The sequence below is a fragment of the Teleopsis dalmanni genome, chromosome 2 (genome assembly GCF_002237135.1).
Source record: "Teleopsis dalmanni isolate 2A chromosome 2, ASM223713v2, whole genome shotgun sequence".
In the NCBI taxonomy this organism is placed as follows: Eukaryota; Metazoa; Arthropoda; class Insecta; order Diptera; family Diopsidae; genus Teleopsis; species Teleopsis dalmanni.
In genome coordinates this window covers 24324371-24351759 of record NC_051847.1, presented here as the reverse complement: position 1 = coordinate 24351759, position 27389 = coordinate 24324371, and the positions used below count along the sequence as shown (strand labels likewise).

The 27389-nt window shown below is 31.0% G+C and overlaps 1 protein-coding gene across 1 annotated transcript; it reads right to left on the bottom strand.

Moving 5' to 3' along the window:
* Window positions 1–600: 600 nt before the first annotated feature.
* Window positions 601–26758, bottom strand: LOC119674150. The gene is made up of 10 exons (XM_038085275.1): window positions 26323–26758; window positions 24229–24330; window positions 23968–24147; window positions 8496–8606; window positions 7169–7302; window positions 5651–5756; window positions 5511–5591; window positions 4875–5362; window positions 4478–4753; window positions 601–4413 (listed from the first exon to the last, which is right to left on the bottom strand). The coding sequence occupies exons 1-10, from the start codon at window positions 26756–26758 to the stop codon at window positions 601–603; spliced, it is 5727 nt and encodes a 1908-aa protein (XP_037941203.1).
* Between the last annotated feature and the right edge of the window lie 631 nt (window positions 26759–27389).

The window sequence follows — 27389 nt, the reverse complement described above, 5'->3', positions numbered from 1 at the left end:
ATTTTTCAAATTAAAACTAAAACTGAAATTGTTTCTTATAAAATTGTACATTATTGATTGCGTGAATTTATATTAAATAATAAAATAAAAATTAAATAAAATTATAAAAATCTCATTTTTCTATAACAGAAAAGATTCTATTATACTTTTACTTATTTCTAAAAATTGCACCAATTTTTTGGTTTTAATTCTATATAAATTTTATTGCACCTTTTTTCGACTTTTTTATTTAATTATATTTTAATTAATAATTATATATTAAAATAAAATTTAATTTAATAGTATTAATAATTATTATTATAATATAATAAAATACATGATAAAATATATTAACTAATAAATAATATAAAAAAATTGGATTGCACAATTGATTTAGTTTTGAATTCTGCTATTAAATTCGAACAAATTAAATTAAATAAATAATTAAGGATATACTTATCAAAATAATTTTTAATTAAGGTTGAAAATAGCCTTGTTTATTTTAAATACACTATGTCTATTAGCTTCTATTTTTAGTATAGCTTAAAATTAATACTCTTTTAAAAAAATTGCTGTAATAATATTATATACTTTCTAAATGAAACATAAAAACTGGCAGTGTTAATTTTTTCTAACATTTTTGTAGAGTACTGAGTGTGTCTCAACGCTCTCCGCACCAGACTCCCACATATCTTCCGCATTCGTTTCGCCATCTGTTTCTGAAGATCCATATGAGGGACTGTGTCCTTGTTCGTCTTCCGATGAGTATAGATTTGCATTACCATTGCATCGACTAAAACGTTCTTCAGTATTTCTTGTAAGGGTTTTATCAGAATCTGCATCGCTATTATCATCGTCATGGCACAATTCATTTGGTGGTGGATCGCCCATATTTTCAAAATCTTCGAAACGATCTTCTAGCTTATTGCCTCTAAGCATTGAGGTTGCATTATTATCATTTCGTTCAGTTAGCACACTACCACTATCAGAATTATCTTCGATAGTATCAATGCGTATAATATGATCCCGACCACTCATTAATTTGAAATTGTATCGATCATAAAAACTGCGCTTGTAAACTTCTCCCGAATCTGCACTCATATAGCCACTATCCATTTCTTGCGTTCGCACACCAAAACGTTGCTCATAATAATTTTGGCTAGCTGGTGCAGAATAACTGCTTTTAGGTGTTGATATTTGTGGTTGATCGTCAATAAGTGAAGATATACCTTCATCTCGATCGAGTACCTCCAAGAACGTTGACGTTTTTTTATCGAATGGTGGTGCAGGACTTTGTGTTGGACTAAATTTCGATGCAGCCATGCTAACAAACTTTTTCCAAGCGTTTTTTAAGTCTTTTGTTTTCTTGGCCCGATCTTTCAGACCCATAGCGATTTGCATGCCATGCGTCAATTGTACAGGTTCAATCTCGCATCGATAGACTGTTTGTACTGTGCTTGTAGACTGTGAATTTGTAGATCCAGCAGTACTCCTTTGTGGATATGCTATACCCACAGGTACACCTGCATTGCGATATAGTTCCTTAGTGCGATCGGAGAGTCGACTACTGCTGCGATTTGAACGTGAACTAATCGATATTACATCGAGTTTGTTCACATCCATTTCGGCGATGTTTTTTTGATTGTTATTGGACTCAGTTGCTTGCTCATTAGAGTTATTATTGCAAAAATTTTCATCGTCGCTCTGTTCATGGTTTTTTCGTCTATTTAAATATTTAGTTAGACTATAATCATTACGCAGTCCATTCAATTTTGTATTAAATAAAGCTCCATAATCACTATTTTGCTTTTTTAATAGTTGGGGCGAGTCTAAATTTTTTCCGCACTTAGACTTTTCTATAATACTAGTTCTGGAACTGTCGAACTGTTCGTTTTGTTCAGCATAAAAATCTTTGCTTTTTTGTTGGTTATGTATGACACTGGAAAGAGTATTGCTGCAAGATTCATCAAATTCAGAGTTGGTTACTGTTTCAGAAACCCTGGTAACTTCTGTAAATTCACTATGTGTGCTATTGGTTTCTTCCTCTGTTGCATTTGCTTTGAATTGCTGCTCATTCTGGTAGTGGTGTTGGTATGACTGTCTACTTGAGGAATAACTTTTTTCACTATTTAGTGTACCAGAAGTGGAGGTTATTGGTAATGGAGCAGGTGCGCGTGTATCTAATTTTTTCTGAGCTTTTCCATTTGCGTTATGGGTACCTGTGGGTGTTTTGTTGAGATTCCAAGTCATAGAATGTTTAGTCCAATCGTAAATAATATTTGAAGCTGTACTTTTGATGCTAGGAGTAGGAGAGAATCGCGCCGAACTCTGTTTAACTGATTCAGCAATTGTATCGTTGTTCGATAAGATTGGTGGAGTGGCACGACATACTTTCGGTGTAGATATCTTGATCGTTGTCTTATTTGGAGCTACTTTTGTAATCTCAACTATCGGTTGCGGTTGTGAGGTGGGTGGCTCAATAAGTCGTTGTCTTCTTGAATGTTTTGCTTCTAAAGTTAACAAACGTCCATTTTCTGTAGGTGCTTCTGTTTGTTGTTGTACCAGTTGTCGTGCTTGGCCACCACATTTGCAGCTATTCTGACTATTCTGACGAACCAATTGGGACTGATAAAAATCTCTTAAAGATCCTACAGATGGACGCTTTGTTTCAAAATTGTCTTCGTTTGACATTAGTTGTGAGTTCCGTTTTATGCGAGTTTCATATGCAGAATTTCCTTCAGAGTTTTCTTCGAAGGAATTACTTCTTTTACGCATTAGATCTTTATTAGTAGAGGATGAAATATTTATGTGTTTGTGTTTTTCAGTTTCATTTGATTTGTGGTTGGTATATGATGCATTGGGCTGTCCAGACCATGAGTTGACATCGCAGAAACTTTGTTTTCTCGTGTTGCGATCTAATGTATCTGGATCAAATTGCTCACTATCTGTGGATTGTTCAATATCTGTGTTTGGTTCGTGCTCGACTTCAATTGTCATGCTACCACGAAAAGGTGTGTCATATTTAATACGTGCAGCGATTTCCTTTTGCTTTTTTGTGCCGCTCTCAGTTTTGTTGCCATGCTTCTTTTTTAACTCGCTATCCTTGCGAAATCCATCCAGTTTAACAGTGTGGCTTATTTCTAACTCTTCTTCAAGTGGTAATGCTGTACTTAAGCTAGGACTTAGCTGAGAACTTATGTCAGATGACGGAGATGAAGAGGATTGTGAACTTTTGCGTTTCGTCACCTCCAAACGTTCTAAGCTATCAGTTTCATAATCCACTATTAAATATTGTGGAGACTTTCGCCTATAGATGGGAGAATCAGGTTGACCATTCTTGAGCGACTTACGACTAAGAGTGCTGTAGTCAGGTGTTGGCACTGATGGGACTGTACTGTGTGTATTATAAATATCCTTCGTTTTCTTCTCCATTGTGCTGTCATAGTCCGGTGTTGGAATATCTAATTGAAAGCTCTCATTTGACTTAAGCGTATTATTGTAGTCCTTCTCTTCGTAAACCAAATCAGCTATTTGCTTCATGTTTCGCAACATTTGGTAATGTTGTCTGTCGGCCGAAGTTAATGACGTTGGCGTCGAAGCGACAGCGTATTGATCGAGTGCTTCTAAGCGCCTTCTCGAATTCTTTGAACGGTGAGAAGAACCTCGGCTACGCATTGAAGCCGAAGGCGAATCGTGTAAGTTAAATTTTGGATTATTGTATAGTTCGCCTCCAGTTTCTGCGAACCCATAAAAATTGGCTGCTGCTGAAAGTGCAGAAAATGCATCGTAGTTGCGATTTATTGGAATGCTGATGGATGCGTTATTGACGGAATTTGTGGAATAGTTCAAGAAATCGGTCGAAGAGGAATTTTGTGTTGTTACCGAGTCAGTATGCATAATTTTAATTACATTCGTTTTCGGAGATTGAAGTTTAGATCTATTGGAGGCATGGATAGGTGGTGGCGGTGGTTTCTGCTTTGGCGCAGTAATTTCTTTTCGTGGAGAATTCCTATTATTACCTTGTGGTGTTTGTGTTTTGTTGTTATTTGCTGAGTTTTTACTTGTTGTAAACTGTTTTTCTTCAGTTATTTGATTAGACCTCGATGTATGAATAGCAGCTGTTGATGTGTCAACGCGCTGTTCAGAACTAGATTTGTCTGTTGTTGGCACACTTTGCAGCCACTTTTCAATGCTATTTCGCTTATCCCCGCAATTTTTGACGTGACCACTGCAACGATTATTAGCACAACCTTGACATTCAGTGGAAGTTTGCATTTGTGCGCTGTAAAGTGAAGATGTCTGTGAGGCCAAAGCCACTTCTTCAGGTATCATTATTAGTGAGGGTTGATACCGTTTAGTAGCCATTTTGTATTTTGCAATGGCAATAACCTCACGTATTTTTTGCAGAAATTCAACAGCGGCAGGGGGTGGTTGCTGAAATAGTTGAAAACAAGTATTCAATATGAAAGCATTAGCATTTGTTGGCTTTGTTACTTACCGCCAGCAAATGTGGCTCAAAGTAGGCGGGATTAAAGTAAAGTTTCCGTCGTACATTCCCATTCACCAAGGCACGCAAATTCTCTAATTTTTCCTCAGTCATCATATCCTCTATAATGGACACATTTTCCACCGGCAAGCACTCGTTATCTTGTGTTGGTGAGGCACATGGCTCTATGACATCTTCATTAGCTATGTTAATACCAGAAGTTGTTGATGTGCCATTTAGATTACCATTACTGTTTAATTGAGGATGTATCAAAGCTGCTGTCTGTAACTGTAAAGAAATAAGAAAACACAAATTTAATGATCACTATTAAGTAGCTGGTATAATCTTCGCCTATTTAAGCATTCCGACTATTTAAGCATTACAGTTACTGTATTCTATTGACACCTACCTGTTTAATTTTATCATGAAAACTACCATCCATTTCACACTCAGAGTTCGAGTTTGACACATCACTTGTAAAGCCTGAATTATGTTCGCCTAATTGCGGAAAATGCTGCAGTAGTGGATTGTTCTTAATGATGCCAATTTCTTCTTTAAGACTGCCAATACTTCCACGCGAACGTGGCTCATTCGAGTTGCTTAAACTAGCAATTGAATACATGCTACCGCTTCGGTTGAACGGTGTACCAAATGTGACCTGGTCATTCTTTGGATAGTTGATCTCGTTTGCCAGATCGTCTAGGGATCTTCGCATGTGCAGCTGATCGCGTTGCTTACGTTTTTTCATGTGCAAATACAAGAACACAGAGGAAACATAAATCAAACCTAGCAGCAGGCTGCAAATACCAATGACAATGTACTCCTTACTAGTCATGCCATCTGATGTAGAAGCAAGTGTTGTAGTTGCCTCCGCTTGGAAAAGCACTTCAGAGACATCTAAAGAAATTGTGCAAAGATTTATTTAGCCATTAATGCTTTATTACTTGCGTTTAATTTAATTTATTAAACACTTTGCACTTATTTAGATTGCTCATGTTCAACTCAATATGTGCAAATATTTTCATATTGATGAATTATTACTTACTGTGAAAGTATTTGACTGGGCTACCGTTCACACGAAAGGCGACGCATGGTGAGAATATATTTTTGGGTGGTTTCAGGTATTCTGTGAATAATATAAATGAATTTATTTTTAATCATTTTTAGTAAATTTATGTAAACTACCTTTTTTGATTGTGCCATTTAATGCAATTGTCATATCTCGACATACTAAGTGCACTACAATCAGTCGTCCTTGCATTTTATGACGCAAGTCTGCCTCGCCTAACCACTAAAATTAAAAATTAATGTTAAACAATAAGAAAAAATGTTTATTTATAGGCTTATATAAATTTATTGTAAATTATCTAGATTTTCAGAAGTTCAAACATTTTAAGTAAGTCGAAAAAAAAACATATTTGTAATATATGACTCTGTAATGAAAATGGATTTATATTATTTCTTCATTACCGTATAACCGAGGACAGAGTAGGACTGGAAATGATATATCTCAAAGATTTTAACTTTACAAAACTAAACTCTGTTAGTAATATAATGGAACACAGTAAGAAGGTAACTTAATCTTGGTTTGATTAAATCGTTTCTGTTTTTGTAAATGTGATGTGTATATGAGAATGGTAGTGGCATTTCTAGAGATTTGAAGTTACATACTGCTTTGAAAACACTCTTTGTATTTTTATGATATCCTGTGCAAAAGATGTTTGTAAAATAAAATCGTGAACAAAATGTGCTTCCAGTGTATTTAAGTATGAAAAAAAAAATGTAACCCCAAACTATGGGTCTTACCACATTCTGGTCAGCAATAAAATGTGATAAAATACATTAAAGCACAGCATTAAATATATCTGGGGCATATAAAGAGAATGCAGCCTAAGCAACTGGCATATAAAGAATTTATTTATCGATTGGTAGTCATAGTAGAGATTGGCCGAGAAAAAGATGGATCGACCACCTTAACAAAGTTTTTGTAAGTGATTAGAGAGCCATCACATCAGATTATGGAATATGAATCGTGTTGGTTATGGAAACACCGATCCATCAAGGCCTTAAACACTAAAAAAGACGAAGAAAATTTGCAGCAATATTTGCATATACATAAATGATAAATTCGTTCCATGATTTAAGTTGTCAATAAAAATCTGACTATAATAACTTTTATCTGCAAATTTGTCTATTTATCAGATTTATTTTCAATTAACAAATGTTACGTTTACACTTGCTATCTTTAAATTGAAATCTAAAGCAGATAAAAGTTTTATTTACAAATCGCTACATTCGTAATTGCGTTTAAAATACAAAATCTTGCTAGCAAAATATCATCGCAGTAGATCGATCATCTCACATGCGTAGAGAATTTAATCTATCCCAGGATGATGCCAAAACTTGTTCTGACATTCATGCTGCTTGACGCATCCCTGCTGTTTCGTGTTGCCGACTATGTTGGTAGGATTTTTGGCGACATTCATTAAAAAAATATAAGTAATTAATATATGATAATCGCTTTAATATCTATATTAATGTATTAAGGATTTAAGATCGCGTGAAAAATACTCACGTCACATTGTGCTAAATGACGCTTAGTCTGTAATAAATTTCTTAATTCTTTTAAAGCATGCACGGATTAAGAAGATCTTCCTGTTGTGTTGTTTTCAGAATTAATTAATATGCATTTATATAAATTACCTGTAAGAATGTCCGTCCTTCGTCTCGGAACATGCGAAACGGATAATCTGTGTCAATTGGATTACGCAAATCAGACCAACCATTTGTTGTCAGGTACTGAGCTCCGGTAACGGCACATACAGGCGTGCGAATATCTATAATAATACAACCGTTTTTTTTTTGTTAAATTTGTTAAAACTTGAATAATTATTTAATTGTTTTTTTGGTTTTTTTAGTGGGAAAATAGAAATATTCTAAGCAATATTTCAGCGTAAATGTCTTTTTTGATTATCAATCTATCTAGTGGCCATATTTTAAACTGTATAATTTCATTTCATCATAGACGCTTTCTAAAAAACTTTTTATTCAAGACTGAATGTTTTTGTTCTTGAAGTCAATACTTCTTAATTAAACCTGCAATTAAAACTGATTTTATTCGCTGAAGTCCAAGCTTTTTAAATGACTTTCAGTATGGATAGAATGGGTCTTTCCTATATACCATTTTTAAATGGCCAGAATCTGTAAATTTGACACAAACTCTTTTGGAATAACTCTTTAAATTTGACAAAATGTTATTTTAGTGTCAATTTATTTAGCAGCTAAACAATTCTAAGTACAAGTTAGTGTAAAACTTAAAACATTTGTTAAGAAATGAAGATAGATTATTAATAAGAATACAAAAATTTTGTCTTGTCTTTCCATTCAAAGAATTTTTTTATTTTGGTGACCTTGATCAATCTCTGATTAATACTTTAGCAATTAGAAGCGATGAATCCCCGTTATCACAATTGGTTTCAGTTACAGCAAGGACTGTAACTGATTTAAAAACCAAAAATTAATCTTATATCAATTATTAGAGCCAATAGTTATACTAAATATGTGCCTCGAAGATGAGAAAACTATTACGCATATTCTTAGTGACTGTCTAGCTTTAATAACGCACAGAAAAAACTTGTTTCATATGGAATTTCTATCAGCATAACAGATTAAGAGCTCTTCTCTAGATTTATTTCTGGATTTTGTTCACAAAGCTTTAAAGGTCTTTGTGCAATCAATAGTGAAATTGGTACAATAGGACTCTTCTGGCCGTAGTACCGACTATTGGGTGATTTCACGTCCAAACTTTAATTATTATTATTATTATACTTAATATGTGAAAAATTTGATTTAATGCAGAGTTACAAAGAATTAACTAATTAAACAATGAAATAATTTATATAATTTTTCTTCAATTAAATTCTATTGTCAGCATATAATTTCGCTTATGGTGCGATCATTAATCAGTGTAATGAATAAAAGACTCTTAATTAGGAAATTCTAAGTAAATTTAGTAAAATCCACTACTTACCGGGAAAACTTATTTCTCTGCTTGGATAGATGATTTGTCCACGCAAAGGCAGAAACACGAACGGTATTTTCTCTGACGACGAGCCGCTAACGAACGGCGACAAGCTGCACTCTGTAATACACAAAAAAAAACTTTAGGTAAAAAATTGTGTGATTAATGCCTTGGCGAAGTTGTAAATTTGCAATGTTACACAGTAACAAACATGTGTGCGTGTACATTTAAACAAGTCAACATAAATGGTCGCTGCTACTTGGACTTTTTATTGGTGTGAACGTCTCCGATTTTCTGCAGAAGTCGAACTGACGTCGCAGAAATGAAACAAAGCCGTGTTTGGCATGCGACAACGATTTTTTGTGTTTTCATAAGTTTAACACAGTTTTTTTTTGTTGAAATGTAATAATGCAAAAATAAACATTAATTATTGTTGCAACTATTGCATTACATTTTCAGTATTTCTTTTCTTGTTTTTTGTTTGTTTACCATTTAATTTTATTTGCCTATTTTAAGTTTTTGCCACCACAAACAGTGAAAGTTCATCATTTCAATCTTCTTCTTCTTCTTGAATGTGTCTTCACTGAGTTTCTTTGGTTTTTCTGTCTGCTATGGGAAAAGATGTTGGAGATTTTTTATGGAAATACTGTAAGAGCAGACGGTTCACTTCCATACATAAAATATAATTTCTTGCATTTTTGTATATATCTAATATTTATAAATATATTTATAAATATTGTGCATAAAAAAATTAAATTATAATGGTGCTTAAATAAATTAAGAAAAGTTATTTTAAGTATGATAGGCTTTTTCTTAAGTTTACATCTTAGACGTTCATATCATAATTATAAGTGAAATCTTTAATATCAATCACTTAAATATTTAAATCAGACTTAATATTGTTCCATTTTCGAATCACATTGTACGCGACGTTTTTTTTATTAAATTTTTCCAAGACCACTGGTGATGGGTATTTGGCAATACTCAAAACAGCTGTAGTATGGTCAACCAAAAATTCAATGAATTAAAATAATATAAAAAAAATTTTTGTTGTTGCAGTTCACTATTTTTCTAAAACCTCTTCAATTTTTATTTTAATTTTTTAATTTAAATATAAATCAGAATTGTTGATTTTATATTTTTCTAATCTAAATCAGTGGTTTCCAACTTTTTTTTAACCAAGGACTACTATAATATTTTAGTTTAGAGTAGGGATTACAAAGTTTAAGAATAATAAACTGCATGATTATTAGAACATGCTTTATTCATTTCTGACGTAATGTTTAATGAATTATATAAATGTATAGATGCATTATATAGGCTATAAGGTACATATGTGCATAATTTGGAAATTTTTTTGTGCTTATTTTCTAATAAGTCAGGTCTCAGTGGACAATCTACAAACTATGTGTCCCATCTGTTAAATTTGACTAATGAACCACTTTTGACCATCTCGCGGAGCACTGGTTGGCAACCGCTAATCAAAATCGTTCAACACCTATACCAAATTGGTGTATCCGATACAAATATTTGCAGATTCTGCTGTGATGAGGAAGACTATAGAACACCTGAAGAAGAAACAAGAGAAGAAACAAAATTTTAGGTGCATACCAACTAGAGGATGAAGACCTTTGAAAATTCCTTCCAAAGGAGCTGGTTCGATTCCTCGAGATACTGAATGTCTAAATACAAAGGGGTGCACCATAGATCAAGCTGGTCGCAGTGCATAGGGGCCTTAGCCTAACCCAAAACCCCCAATATCATTGAACGCTGACCAAATCATTCAGCTGTTACGACATTTTCATAACAAACATTTACAAATCATTTCTTAATTCAAATTTACAGTTTAAGATTCTATAACTGATAAAGCACCCAGTTTAAATAAAGTATAGTGTGAACAGTAAAGCGTCGATCATTGATTTCCAACATACGCATTGTTTTTTTTTAATTTTTAATTAAAATTTCTACATAATTTTATTTCAAATTAATAAAAATAATTTTAAACGTACATGATAATTTACTTTTTGATATATTCACACTCTATAATTATATATATTTTTTTTAATACACTAACCCATAAAAGAAATCAATTCCCAACTCCTAAGCAAAAACTAATAAAAGTGTAAGTGTTATAACTGCAATTTTATTTCGCACAAAAAAACAAACTTCACCCACATGCAACTGTTATACGCACTTAACAAAACTAACAACCGCAATATATGCTTTCGCAGCATTTACACAGCGATAACTTTTCACACAGTTATTTTCTTTATACGGTTGTTTATAATACTTTTTTCTTACAGTTACGAAGTTTGTTTTCATTTTCATTTGGATTTTTATTTATATTTTTTTTTGTTGTATTTTCCGTCAATTGTTGTCGTTGGAGCTTTGTTTTTATGGCATTAAATTTAAGCCACAACAAATTTCTTTAGGAAAAAGAAATAGAGGGAGAGGCAGAGGAAGAGGAAGAACGAGGAGAAGCTGTGAAATTTGTGCCATTCAATATGATGATAATTATGATACCAACAATGATGACAGTGCGGATAATGATGATGATGGTGATAGTATTGTTGTGTTGTGGTTTTGTTTAATTTGCACATAAAATCAAAACCATAACAAAAGAAAAAATTAATAACAACAAAGAAGGGTAAAAATGTGTATCATTCATGAGAAAATTAGATAATTTCAGCTTGACACATGACAAATTTTTTACAAGTCGCTGAGTTGGTTTTTCATTAGGTAAACATTTTTATATACTTTTTATTTTACTGTTGAAGTAATTGCAATTAAATTTTAATTACCATTTTTAAGCATTTTGTCTTCCGTATATTTCATAATTTTTTTAACAAAGTAATATGATTATATATGCAAATTATTTATTATAGAAAGACAGTGCAATGCAATTGGGTACCTGAATAAATTTCTTATTAAATCTGTGGTCATTAAAATTGCTTCATAATACATGCAATAAACCACGAAACAAGGAAATCTTTTTAAAAGTGCATTGAGTCATTTTGTTATATATAATTTACGATAAATTTTAATAAGCGATAAAATCAAAATAATATTTTCCATTCTAACAAGATATATTTTGTAACATATATTTTACTAAAATTAATATATTAAAAGCAAATACTTTTGTATTTTGAAATGTGATTACAATAGTATTTAGTCTAATACTTTTTCACGTATAATAGAGTTGTATGATTATATATTATATATAATCTTTACGTATCTTATCATCTTTAACACTATCTTATACTATTATTCATCTGCGTGACAACATGGTCTTGACAACTTTGGTATTTTATTTGCATCACAATGCTTTCAAGATGATACTTTATATACTAGGGTGGACCCGAAAATATTTTTTCCTGATCAGATTGTTTATATCATTTTCTAGTATTTCAGTGAAGAGGAAAAATGTCTGGAAAAATTTTGAGAAAAAATTAAAATTAAGGCTTGCTGTAACCAAAAGGATCCCGAAGGAAATTTTTTTTTACCATACAATTGACAGCCATCCGAACGCACAAATAGCTTTTACAAATCAACTAAGATGCCATAAATCTACAGCAATCGCATGGAGAGCTACTGTGTATTGTGTACAAGACTTTATAATCTAGAAGCACCTCTTGTAGACAGTTTTACCCTTTTCTTGACACATATTAAACACAACATAATTACACGGATTAAGTAATGTCATGATGTCATGATATTTTTGTCATTGCAATGCGGTGTATAATCCATTCTTATCATATTGATATAAGTTTCAAATATGTTTCTTAGAAGTATTCTACAATACTTTCTTTCAAAAATCTAAAGTCTTGTTTATCTGCAGTTGTTAATGTCTATGTTTTACAACCATATATGATAATAATTGTATTTTGCTATTATGCAGATATGTTAACTATGTCATTTGCTATCAAAATTCCAAGATAAGGTTACATACTTGTCGGATTCATACATTGTCACTTCTTATTTATTTACGATAATTACTGATTTTACAACTATTACATTATTTGCGTTTTTATTTATATTATTGATAACAGTTTTTCCACTTAATATTTAGATGTCTGGCATATTTAAATATCAAATTGTTTATCTTTAATTTTTGTGTTTTTTTTTCTTTTATTTTTGATTTATTTATTCCTTTCTTTCAGATCGATATCGTATATTTCCGTTTTGCACATATATATGTTAAATTAGTTCATATTTAAGTGGTCGTCTTTCCATGGCCAGATTTTCTTCAGTTCAGTTAGAGGTCTCCATACAAAAGTACTATCATGACTGCAATTTAGTTGGAAGCCAGCACCCCAATATTTGAAAATTTTAGCAATCATTTTCAAATCTGATTGTGAATTTATTAACAATGAAATCGAATAATAACTAAATTCGCAATAGATTTCAGGAAAATCAAGTTATAGTTTTTTTCGGCTAATAATGATTACTTAACCGGCTAATAACGACACTCTGGCTAACATCTCACTTAGAGTATCGGTTAAGAATGGCTTCTTATGATTTACCAGACTCTTATATAGAACGTTATAATTTTTTTTTTATGAGGCTATATTAATATTGAAACAGTACCGTCTAGTTTTAAGCACCTCTTTGAATTATGATATGCTGATATAACTGATTCCATATATATATAAGTATACCATATATACTAAAATTGAAAATAATTTTTTTCCTAATAAACAAAATTTAAGTATTATTAATTAAATAGAAACCTTTGATCATTTTTAGATGTACATTTAATATATCTTTTAAAAAGTTTAATAAAAAATTTCCCATATTAACTAATATTTAAAAATAAATATCCAACAATAAAAGTTTATAAATATTTATGAAAACATTAAAATTTCTCCAAGTGGACAATAATTACTAAATGAGCTCAAAAGAAACAAAATTGTCACTAATAACAAAAAAAAAAAAAATAAAATTAAGCGGTTTTGTGAGCGCATTCTTCTCACTAATTTTGAAAGAAAGCACTTTTAAGTCACATTATATGGCATGTGCTGCATGCCACAGTGTTTATGCATCAATGCAAGATTTAATGCCACATCAAACGAAATATAACTGCAATGAAAAGTTGTTGCGGGCAGTATTATTGCATTGGCAACGCTTAATTTGGTAAGCTCAGTTTAAGTCAGAAAACTGCTCTAAATACGATCACATAAAGACATGACTCTATAATTTTTATATTATACATTGAGAATGTTTCAAATTTATTTAATGATAATTTGAGGTATTAATGCGAAAAAGTATGTATTGTACTGATGAGTGAAATGAATGCTCAGTCATCTTACACCCGAGTTTGGTATTTCTACTCAAGCATATAATGGGTTAAGTGCTCTTCTGTATAAAAAATTCTAAAACCATCATACGATTTTTTGTCATTTCAATTTGCTATAATTGAAATTTGCAGTAAAGTGTATTTGAGTTGTAAAGCTTAAAGTACTATACTTATTACTGATTTTAGGGTCCATTAAATTATTGAAATCAGAGCGAAATCATTTTATAAATGTTCTTTGTTTTAGGACTATTTTTAAATAGATTTAAACAAGTATTATTTGAAAAGAGTGACTTTTATTTACTATAATAATTTTTTAATAAAATTAAAATTGACCGATTATAACTTAACTTAAGAGCATAACTTAAGGGTTACTCTTAATATAAAAAGTATCATATAAAGAGATATTGTATTTTGACAGTCGTTTATGGCCTAATAAGTCCTATACACACCACGTAGTAGTAATCTAATGATTTGATGACTTATTGGCTTCAAAGTGAATTTCAGATAGATAGGATTGTGCGGACGACGTACACTAACCTAATAGCAAAAAACGTAATTATGCGCTTGAAATGAATTGAATAACAATATCAATAAGACTAAATATCATGTAGATCTATAAAAGTAAAAGATCATTGTTATGCTTATTATCAAAACAATATCATTTAACGGAACTAGGTATACTTACGCTTCACATATTGATCGTCAATTTCGTCAACTACACTCTGCAGTAATTAAAAAATTTTCATCGTTAGAAGAGGTGAGGAGCGAAAAGATATGAAGAGGAGGAATTTATTTTTACCATAAAAGACCATTTTACCATAAACTAGCATTTAATTTCATAAGAATAATCAAAATTTTTATGTTAGGTGAGATTGGAGTAACAGGCTAGTGTCCAAAGTTCATTTAAGCCCAAATAGCCGCCCGTTATGACACCATAGATGAGACATTGTCCATACGCCAAACCAGAAAAATTAGCTTAAGTGTAGAACTCCCAAGCATCTAGTGCATGGGCAGCATCTTAAGCTTTCATATGATTTCCTCTATATTCCAGTTTTAACATAACCACGTTTAAGTCATTAACAATTGATCCTTCTGAAGATGAATGCACCAATCGACAATAAAAATTAAACTTTTTAACTTCTTAATTTTTATTAAGGTAATTCAAATAACGATTAATACAAATTTATAATCTTCACTGGAGGTTAAAACGTGGTTTGCTTAAAATCTGCAGTAATTACAATTGAATAATTAAAGCAAGCTAAATAAGTTTAAAATCACAAGTGTGTGTCTTAAGTCTTTTGTTAATACCTTAATATATCAAACATCTACCTTTATTAGCTCATAACATTTAAGATCAAATTTAACTATTAAATTAAACGTTATGTAATACAATAAATATAATTTCAAATTATTATTTGCGAAAATAATTAGGAAATTAGAGCTAACGTTTTGTGAAAATAAAATTTAAAAGTGGCACAGTGCCACAATAAATCATAACTATGCTGCTTGAAAGCACTAATTAATATATGCGAATATATGCGAGCGCAATAATTTGATACATTTTTTTGTTAATAAATATTGTTTTAAAAATTATTACTTCACAAAAATGCGTAATAAATTAATTAATGATATTAGATGATGAAATTTTATATACAGGAATTTTTTCAATATGTGTTAATTCCTAAACTAATTTACGAGGATCTAAACTTACTTTGCCTATATTCAATTTAATGAAATAAAATATTGCTAAGTTCGCTTGGATGCAAATTGCATATTTGAATTGGACCGCATGACATCAGTAGCAAGCTTGAATGTGCTGAAAAGCATAAATTTTATGCATTCTATAAAAATGTGCATCACTGCACTCATGTCGTATCTTTGTCTTGGATTTCACACCTGTACTCAAGCCGCACATGCGGCTTCAAATTAAAAGGAGTAAACACAGTTGGAATGGAATATCCATATCCAGTACAGCAGAAGATTAGTTCGTTGATAGTAGCAGTTTGGAAATAAATTTGAGTAGCGGCTACGAAATTAAGCTATCAATCAAGCAAAAAGTTTGCGTAGTAGAAAGGAAGGCTATATTTAAATTGGTTCAAGATACTCATATGGAAGATTTTATGAAATAGCTGCAAATAACCATGCAGACATGTGGCCTTGGTGTGGACTCTGTGGTTGCAGTTTGTTTTGCTCCTCATTCCTGACAAGTGTTATGGAACAAGTTATTAAATAAAAATGCTGCTAATATGTGTACAAAAGTGCAACTGAAACTGCCTGCAGATCGACAGCACATGACGCAATTTGATTAGTGCTGTCCAACAATAATTGAGGAAATGCACCGCAACGATGTTGATTTTTTGTTAAATTAAATATAGATTTAGAAAACTGTTTGAAATCTCAACCAATAATTTGATAGATAAACGAGTTTATGTGGTTTCCTATTAAATTAGACTCAAATTAATTTTTTAGTTTAAATTGCCATGTTACATGGAGCCGACTGTTTTAAGAGCACTTGAGATACTATGGTATATAAATTGTAGTAAATATATGGTGTGGAATGATTTCAAAATTGGTTTAAAAATTTTACTTGTAAGCAATTCTAATTTATGTGTAATGCTTGCTAAATATATATATTATTTAGTAGATTTCTTAAATATTTCTTAATGACAAGCAAAAGATGTGTAAAAAAACCAAATTGCTATGATTAGATTATAAGAATGATTGTGATTAATTACAAAATCGGTCTTGTTTATTGAATGTCAGGGGGATCATGAACATCAAAATGAATTAATTGAAAATTATTTTTTAAAGTAAGGAAACATAATTGAAATAATTTTAAATGGTTTTAGCACAAAAATGTAATACAACAGTAGAACTTTGCATAAATCTTCATTATATCTTATTCTAATTCCTTATATTTGAACAGAAAATTGTTCAAAAAACAAATTTCTATAAATGCCAAAGTATATTATTTTTATTAATATTTTATGTTAATTTTAATTTACTAAATAATTAAATAATTAATATTATATTAAAAGGTTAAAAGTGATTAAATTTGCCATTAAGTGTTGCCTAAAGAAAAACATTATGAACAAATAATTTGTTTAAACATTTATTGTGCAAATTAAAATAGTTTCTGACATATATTTACTAAAAAAAAATATATAAAATATTTTCAAATATGAATTTAAACATAGTTAACGATTATCTAAATTAATAATTTCGTCTGGTAAGAGATTAATTAACTCTACTGGTGCTCTACTATTTTGCCAGCTCATTTACCCAAAAGCCTTGAATGTTGGCATTAACAGCAATTAAATGTTTTAAACATTTATTTATTTTTAAATCTATTGTTTGGCAAAAATATCTGCGAAAGTTTTTAACGGTTTCAAAAATTTAATTCTATCGGAGTTAATGTTCTTTCTACTAAAGAAAGCGAGTTTAACCCAAAATAAAATAAAAGTAAGTTTTTGTTACACGTTGAGTTTGGGTGTAGGTCAGGTCGGGTCAGGTCAGGTAATAAAAAGTTAACATCCACATAAAATTAATTATTTGCAATAAAAATTTTTAAAATATTACATGATTTGGAAATAAATTTAATTTTTTACTATTTTGAAGTTATTTTTATTATTTTTCTTATTTCATTGGCATTAATAAAAGTATCGCAATGATTTTTTAGCGTTTTTACGTCGTTGTCATGAAACCATTCATTCAGGCCATCAAAATAAACCTTAAGATTTATTTGAACAAGCAGTAATAGGTGGAGATAAGACCTGAAGAATTCACCGAGTGGAGGATCAATTATTAGTATAAATTATTTTATATTGATTTATGGCATGATGTATTTTTTCAATGTCAGACTAGTTTCTTTTGTACATTTTGCGCCATACTAATTTGCAGTACCTTATTTACACCAAATTCATTAATAATGCTTTATGTGACTATTTATTTTTTTCATTAGTTAAGGTAATCGATAAATACTATACGACGCCCATATTGGAATAGAACTACCTCAACATTTCTGCTCGATTATTGCATCGTAAGTCGTTTTGTTTGACTTTCATAGATTACTATTCACCTATACATTACATACTCAGCTAAATATCGAGGACAGTGTATGGTTTCGGAGTATAGTGTTAAAGCCATGTTTCTTAGTCAATATTATATACAAATTCATAAATGTTGCGATATAGTATGACAAAATAACGCTTGACTACTTTCGATCTACAGTGCATATTTTTATGTAAAATTTAGTCTACATATTCTATTGACATATTGATAATGTTGATTTACTATTACTACTTCTCTTTACTGTCACGTAAGCGATTTTTTTGATACTATCCACAGTATCAGTCTAATTGGGGCAACTTAATAATTTACCGACATCGTACAAGCTTTATTAAATTTAGTACATCAATAACAAATTACTTATTTTAATGGGTAAAAGTGTACATTAAAACAACAATTAAGTGTCACTTAACGGTAAAAACATAAATGAAGCCTTAAGCGATTTAAGAGAAGAATTGCAACTGCTGCATACTTTTATGTATGTACATGCCTTTACCAACAACCTTCCAAGACTAAGTGGTCCTCTTTTTAAAATGAATGATCACTTCTAGCTTATTTTTACTTTTAGGAGAGAAAGAGGTCCATTTCATATATACTTTTTGTTTGTTCAAACGCTTGGTTGAGAATTTCATCAAAATTTAAATAATGTGATAAAATTTATTCTTACCCATAGATAAGGATGCCAGATACAATATGTTATTTTTCAAAATTTAGTGATGTGAAAAACTGAAATCGATTGTATTCAGAAAGTTCCACTTATACGCATTAATAATTCTTCTCACCTCTATATAGAATAAATGGTTAGTATGGTATGATTTATAGAATATATTATTTAATTTAGAATATTAATTATTTATTAATTACATTAATTAATTGTATTAATTATTCATAATTCAGAAAAGTTAGTTGAAAGTAATGCTGTGAAGTGTTGTTGAATAAAGTTATGGTGATCCATCAACATTGAAGTAGCTACTGTGTATAAGCAACCAGTAAACTATGTTAATGTCACTGATATGCAAACACTAAAGCATGTGATGTATCTTCTTGACAGTACATGTTGATATATGTTCATGTACGCCTTAAACATTCTGACAACAAAACTGTATCGACTAGATGCTACTATATTACTATCGAACTACTACGAACCTATACTGTTTATTATGTTCGAGCACTAGGACATATCTGATTGTTAACAGTAGCTTGAAGCGTCATTATGTTGACCTGTTCGTAAGCATTATGGTTGCTTATTTTTTTATATAATATTTGCCGAACACAATAATATTGTAGTATTGTAGAGTTTATAGTGTAGTTATTGAAAATAAATAATATATTATGAATGAATAAAGCTAAACTTTATTTTTAGTTTCAGAAAAATTTAACTCATTTTATTTAAGTACCCCATGCACAATATTAGTAAAATATGATATAATTCTATTTTACTTGAAATTGCGTAAAAGAATAGACGTATGCACTTTGTCTTGCAAAGTCATTGCAAGAATGTTGTACTAAAATTGCAAGAGTGCGAAAACACCTCTGCTACAGAATTGCAATATTAAAATGAAACAGCTGTTTTTGCAGCATACCACATCTACATGCCAAGCAACAGATGTCAAAACATCTGTTTTTTTGCTTTTTGTTTCCTGCCAAGCCTATATATTTTGGTGTAGGTATAGTAAGATTGTAAACAATTTGCAAAAAACTTTGTGCGTGTATTTTGTTGTTGTCCATTGCAAGCTCGCGCAATCCGTACATTTAGTGCGTTGCAATTAGTTTGCACGACAGAGTGAATACTTCTAATATCTCAAAATATATCAAATTTCCGATTCTCATGGATGTAGAGCCTTGAATTATTACGCTTCATATCTACCACGTTAATAGATAACAAAAGCTGATATAAAAAGAGCACAATAAAAATCAAGTTCATAACATTTTCGAACAGACACCCATATTAATAATACCGTAGTCACCACATATGACTCTAACCCAACTTCAGCGTAACATCTCCTCTTCTATAAATGCAATTGTCAATGTAGCTTCATCGACAACATCAATGGGTAGCTGCATTTAACAAATAAGATCAACTCAGCCTGATATATTAGTGAGCAAGGCAACATGATACGATGCATCACATTACACAACTCTGGACTCATCACTACGTGACTCCACTATGAGCAACTAACGTTGTAATTTTAAAATTTAAAATTGATTACAAGTATTTATATTGTGTTTTCTTTTACTATAACTATCTTAATTATTTTAAATCAAATTTAATTTGTACTATGTGTTGTTTATTGAAATTCTAAGAACACTGATCTTAACTGCTATTTTTCATATCTGATTGCGTTAACAAGTACGAGACTACTAATCTCGTACTGGGTGCATTACGTACATTACGTACTGAAAACAATTGAACGATATTAAAACCACTTTTATTATTAAACTCACAACCAGTTGCAACCTCTCCTTAGGCAGATGGCAGCTTGCATTTGATTAAGTTGTTTAGTGTTTAATAGCTCAGGTTTGATTTTCTGCTGTTTTATGAATTTTAATAATAACTTAATTATGACACTTAATATTACAAAGTGTTTACAAGGTTCTACTTATCGCTTGATTTATAGCCAACGATACTCTAAGCGTAACAAGTATACCTCAAGCTCCCACAAATTTGCTACTATAACGATGTTAACTTAATGGCATTTTTATCTTTCCTAATTAGCTTTGCTCCTGGTTGAAAGCAGTTGAAAGCGAGTAACCATAACAAATTGTTTAAGAGGTTCTAGCAATTTCTGGTTGTTATCGCTTTTACATTGTCTTCATAAAAAATGTTGCCAAAAACAAAATTTATTTATACACTTATTTAACTTTATTTTCTACAACGTGAGATATTACTAGGAATATATTTTATAGCTACGGATATGAATAAATCACGATTATAGAGCATATATCTAACAGTATAGTGCCATTATAGGCATTTCCATATAAAATCTATACAAGTTCCCTACACAAATGTAGAAATGCCTATGATATGTGTTCACATTTATATGAAAAATGTCTAAGGTGACACTACATAAAGCACATCTGTCGAGTTGATTCCGATCATGTATATATGAAAGTATTATATATTATTATATATGATTATATATGAATATAGTCATTTTTTTCTACAAGAAATTGTTTTTTCTTTTGGGTTTAAGACGATATGGGTTTTTTATATGATAGTGTTAGAAATTTTGCCACAGTATCTATTACGGTCACTATAGTATTCTTAACTAGGAGCACAGCGGCCTGGTACTTTTTGTGCCATGAGATTTATGTACAATAAAAATTGTTTACAATGTTATTATAATATAGTCACTAAAATTAAAATTTACTTTAAGTAAATCTAAGCTATATGTCACACAAAAAATGATATGTAAATCATTCAAAAATTTTTTTTCCATCTAAAAAATTACAGGTTACATTAAGTTTTGTTAATTTTGAAACCAAATGATGATGATGTCCATAAATAAATGAAAGAAACATTCTCGTATATGTCATAATTGTTCAAGTTTATTTAATTGTGTTTTGCAGTATGATGCGAATAGTTAATCGCTATAAAAGCGATACTATAATTTAGAAGTGTTGAGTTAATATTACAAGTAATCAGGATATTCATAACAAACTGTCAGAAATTTATGTTTCGACTTCTTAATGGCTCTTCTCACTAGTATAAAGATGTAAATTATATAGTTTAGTGTTACACATTCGCTTGAAAAAACACTGCACCTATTATTAAAAACAGGTCTCTAGAGCATTTAATTCTATGCTCTAAATAGACGAATCGGACATAAAAACATTGATGATAATATTATTATTACTGGTTTTCATACGATTGTGACAAGTCCATAATTTAAATATTTTATGCTTTTGCAAAATACAAATTTGAATGCGTTTTCACAAGTTCGTTAAACTGTTATATATATATATCTTTCAGTTTATTATTATCTTTCAATTTAATGCAATCAATTAAATTCAAATTAATTTTGCTCAAACTGTAGCATTCATGCTGGATTTATCGTTCGGTTGACTTTGGAAGAATTTCTCAAATATATTTGAAACTAGTGCAACGGACTTACTAGTTAATTCAAACTGCAGATGATATTGATAAAGATTATACTGGTATGCAAAAATACTTCCCTCATGACCACATTTGTTATCGACGATCGGTAGGAGCAAAAACACTACTCCAAAACCAATTATCGATAGTGTACTCTTATCTGAGATACAAATTTTATTTAAGCTTAAAGCTAATCTGCACCACACGAAACGTAAACTGAATTTTACTCAAAAAAAATATGATTTCTTTTAATGTACAAATGCTTAAACGTTTATGTTTCCTTAATGAAGCTAAAGTGTCTTGTTAGTTAGTTGCTAAGTGTCATTTAGGGGAGTCCAGTTTTGCATTTTTTATTTTTAATTACAGTTCCAGTCATTTACTGGCACATGCTGAGTCAGTTCGCATGCTGAGCGCCACAATATCGTCAGGTTGGCACTTTTAATATTTTATGGCTTTTTAATAACACTAGTTTACGTGGTTTATATAAACCGCCGCAAGCTACCTCAGCAACGTACTAAATATGCAAATTAATGCAGTTTGCTGTGTATCCTAGATTCTTATAAATCAAATATTTTTTATTAGCACAATATAACTTTTAATTGCATTATTAAAAGCCCGTAAAATTAGGATAAAATTTTAATAGCTGAACCAGTTAAAAAGTTTACGTAGCTGAAGTTATGTTTTATGGTGACAGTGCTCTATCCAACTGACAGTCGTTTTCTTTAAAGATGGATCAATTGAATAGTGTTTGTAGTTTAAGGTAAGCTAAAGCAGGCATCGTTCTGCTCTATTGACAGTTGTTTTTCTAAAAGACGGACCAGTTAAAAAATCTTTGTAACTTGAAGTATCTTTTCTGGTTGCAATGCTTTGCCTAACTGACAATCGCTTTCAAATTGCATATTGTTGTATGAGTTGTACGGGAACGTCATCGAAAGCATTGAAACTTGCATATGAAAGTCAATGGAAAACCTTAAAATACTTTTAAGATAATTTAAACTGACTCTTCGCCCATAAATTGCATTTTTATTGGTTTACGAAATCTGTGTAAAGTGTGAAGTTATTTGATATTTTCTTACCAAATATTAGTTAAGCATTGTTTCAAGTACACTGCACTATAGTTTTGTTGGTAATTCTTAAGTGATAAAATTGTAAAAAATAAATGATAATTACATAAATCAAATATTGTATCTGCAAAAATTGTGTATATTTATTATTGTTTAATAGCCATATATGTATGCACCACATATGTCATATATCTTGAGAGGTGTTTTAAGTACTACATTTGTACTACATGTTCTTAAAATGGTAATAATTTTAGTCAAGTATGTTAATTGAAAAATTAAAATATAAAAATGTTTACAAGACATAAAATTAAAATTTCGAAATGCTGATCGAATCGGCCACATTTACTTATTTAGTTACTTGCATTTTATTTTTTTACACAAGCCAAGTAAAAAAAAAATTAATACATTAAACAATGATAATGACAACGTAAGGCTTATGTACCAGGCAAAGTAATAACATTAAATTGTCTAGAATTTAAGTTAATTGTCATTTTGTCAGACGAACAAAATCTTCAGCTTTTAGTGCTGTCCGGCGACAACACTATAAGCCTTAAAGTAAAGATGCAGACGACAGTTAAGTTGTCAGTTTGTCACTTAGCATGTAAGTGAATACATCTCAACATAGACCGGCTTAGGTTAACCACTTTGCATGTGAATATAACCAGCGCGTGCTTGTTATTTACCCGCAATTGCTTTCCTTGGACTTGTAGTTTTTTTGCATAGAAGTGTTAACGGTTAAGAAAATCTTTTAATAGAATTTTATTGTAAATAATTTATTTTAGCTTGCAATTGCACTTTTCCAGTTCCACAAATAGCTAATTTCGTAGACAGTTCACAATAACCTGCATGTTTACATGCATAATCCTTAATAATTTTCCATTTAAAGTTTTTGAGTTGTAAAAATTGAATCAGTTTAAGAGATTTAGTTCATTTTCTAGTCTTATTGCTACTTCTTACCGTGTATGTCGTCAACACAAATCCTCAAGTCTTCACGATATGTGCTCAAGTATGGCAAGCAACGGCACTGGCAACTTTCTGCATCATTGGTATTACTCGTTGTTTTTGTTTTAATGCGTTTAGTCAACAGCTCCGATTGACCATTGTTGCCGCCAGCAAGCGAAGCGTGTACTTCTGAGAAAATTAAATAGAATAATTATAAGAAAAGAAAAAAATAAGAATTAAGAACAGATTTTGCATGGAGATACTTTTAATTTTACAGTAAATTATCCAATTTACCTTTTTTGTCACCTCCTAAATTATGGAGTCCTGCTGTACCACTGGATAAACCAACACAGGTATCAGAGATGCAACGAGAAACGCCTATTTATACATAAAAAATATAAATTTTAATTTTAATTTAAAAAGAAAATTCTAAAAATGATTTAATAAAGTGATTGAGACATTTGAAATGATCTCATCACAAACGTAAATTTGCCTGAAGACATTTTTAACTTTCAATTATTTAATTTAATTGCAATTTAAAATTAATAATGTGGATATAGCTCAATCACATTCTGTGAAATATCTGGGTATTCATCTAGATAGAAGGCTCACGTAGACAAGTCATATTGAAACCAAAAAATGCCAATCAAATCTATAATAAAATACAAGGAATTATATTGGCTTCTAAATCGTAATTCTATATTCAGTCTCGATAACAAATTGTTAATTTACAAATCAATATTAAAGCGAATTTAGACCTATGGTATAGAACTGTGGCGTTCAGCGTGTAACACAAATATAGAAAAAATCCAGAGAGTATAAAATAACATAAAAATCTCCGACAAGCTACCGTGGTATGTCAAAAACAAAAATCTGCACAAAGACCTAAATTTGCCAACTGTTGAAGAAGTTATTCGCCAATATATACCTTCATTTCGAGAGAGACCCAAGTCGTATCGAAATCCTCATGTTCGACAATTATCTTTTGCAACTGCACTAAATCGCTTTAAAAGAAAATCATTGATAAATATGAATATCCTAACTCATTAGCATACATTTTATATTCAATTGTAACCTGGGTAGAAACGGTAAGAGCAGAATGTCGTGAAAGAGGTTCTTGACAGAAAATAAAAAGAATCGAAAATCGATAAAGCTGGAGAGAGTTTGTTACTGCCCTATGCTCCACAAGGCGCGATATTATTTCATATTTTTGTGTTTATGAATATGTAAAATAATATCAAGGAAAAAAAAAAAGAAATACAATATGCAGAATTACAATTACAGAGGTTGGTTAATAAATAGGATGTTTGGATAAGAAATGAGTGCAACAAATTTTGTGATTTATCTAACAGTATATGGTGAAACCAAACATCACGGTTATATCGTAACCATTGATATTATAATAATAATAATAATAAGTCTTGCTCGACGTCAATGATTTCGAGCAGGCTCTTGAAATTCGCAAAAGAAAATTTGGATAGATCGTGCATACACTTCGAAAGGCTCCTATAGAAATTTGTTAACAGGCATTGGTATACAACCCGCAAGGTAGCAGAAGAAGATGTCGTTCAAAAATAACGCGGAAAAAGTCTACGTTAAATTAGATAAATACTGTTTTGCAGCCCCTAGGAAGAAGAATAATCAACATTACTGATATAAAGGACGTAGTGTTGCGGCGCGAAAGGTGGAAGCAACTTATAGACAGCCTATGCCCAATATAAGAGAAACATTCGATATTACAAACTCAAAAAGGTACTCAAAAAATATGTTTTTTTTTAATTATATATGAGATAAATACATAGTTATGAATCTATCATGAAAATCATATCTAAAAAGGTTTTCCAGCATTGTTACTCAAACTGGTGACATACAGTTAGTGCATATTATTGTATGGAGACTACTTTGAAGAGGATAGAATAAACATTGAAGATTAAATAAATACTCTTTCAAAGAGTATTTATCTTAAAAATTTGTCATTACTTTTTGATCACGTAAAGTTGCTTATAGAGAAATTTTAATTTGAAGTTTGGAATAAGGAGTTAAAATAAGTGGAATGCTGGTACTGGTGCTGAATAGTTTCAATTGCAAATTAGTATTTGTAGATTTTACGAGTAAAAAGTAAAGCCAATTTGTGGCTTCAAATAAACATCAACTGTTCAGGTTGTTCAGGTAAATGTGCCTTAAGAAAATTGCTCATTGCACTTAGCAATTTTAGCCGATGAGAAATTAGCATGACGCCAGCAACTTGTCTTGCCAGACATTTCATCAATTTTACTCTATGAAACGCAAAGCGGCTGACTTGAATGTGGAAACAAATAAGTAGAACTGTGGAAGACAAATTTGCCTGTCAGCATTTTAAAAGGAACTTACCATTTGTATGAAAAATATCACCATCATGATGTCTGGTTAGATTGACAACGAGCCCGTCTGCATGTTGCTGTATGTCCTGCAACAATAAGTTTGCGCTGTTGGAAATGAAATCATTGCGATGTTTGTTATCACCGTGACTGCGACCCATTGATGCTGAAGTTGGTGATGATGACGATGATATTGTATCAGACTCTACTAGCGATGTTGGCGTTGCTGTTGCTGTTGCTTTGACTGAGTTAAGAGCAGCAGCCGCAACGTCAGCAGCTGCAACCGCTGCTAAAGAAGTTGCACCTAAAACATCGTACTTTTCTAAGGCGGACGGTAAAGCGGAGGCGAATGTTTCTATGCTAACAATATCTTCTTCTGCATCAATTGTTGTTACTGCTGATGCATCTGCTCGTGTAGCAACTAGCAGGCATGATGCTAAAAAGTGCATTAGTAACATTAAATGAATCGACAACATGTTGTTGGCAACATTGCGCCGACGCAGATGCATCAGCTTTCTTAAAATATTTTTTATTTTTACTAAATGTAATTTTTATAAACTTTTCTTATTCTCTTTTTTTAAGGTTTTTTTGAGTTTAAAATGTTGACAACATAAAATGCGGATGCTGCTGCTATATGCCTTTATGAAATTTGGCTTTTACATAAATTTTTTCTTTATGTTGAAGTTGATGTATACGCCTGTTGCTGCTGTGTTGCAAGTGCATCGTTGCAAGCAACTTCACTTTGCTGCGGCTGCTGCTGCTGCTTTTGTTTGACCTGATTGCAATGATGGATGACTGCTGTCTGTCAAAGATTTTCGCTTTATTTTGTAGTCGCTGATTTTCGCTTTGAGTTGCTGCTGCTGTGGATAAATGCCGAGTTGTACTTAGATAAATTACAGGTCTCATGTACAATGTGGAGGCGTCCAGTAATCGGCAACTGCTGTTGTAGTTTTTATTTATGTGCTTTTATAAGTTTTATTAACTTAGTTGTCACTACAATTTTACAACTTTGGTTTCTCCACTTCTTTTCGTATCAACATATGCACTTTCAGGCAAAGGTACCGCCGTAAATGTTTGATT

Coding starts and splice junctions, on each gene's coding strand:
- LOC119674150 (XM_038085275.1), bottom strand. CDS start 26,758: ATGCACTTTTTAGCATCATGCCTGCTAGTTGCTACACGAGCAGATGCA. Junction 24,148..24,228: donor AGGTAAATTGGATAATTTAC/TGTAAAATTAAA, acceptor TCTATTTAATTT/TCTCAGAAGTACACGCTTCG. Junction 4,754..4,874: donor TTCATGATAAAATTAAACAG/GTAGGTGTCAAT, acceptor ATTTCTTTACAG/TTACAGACAGCAGCTTTGAT.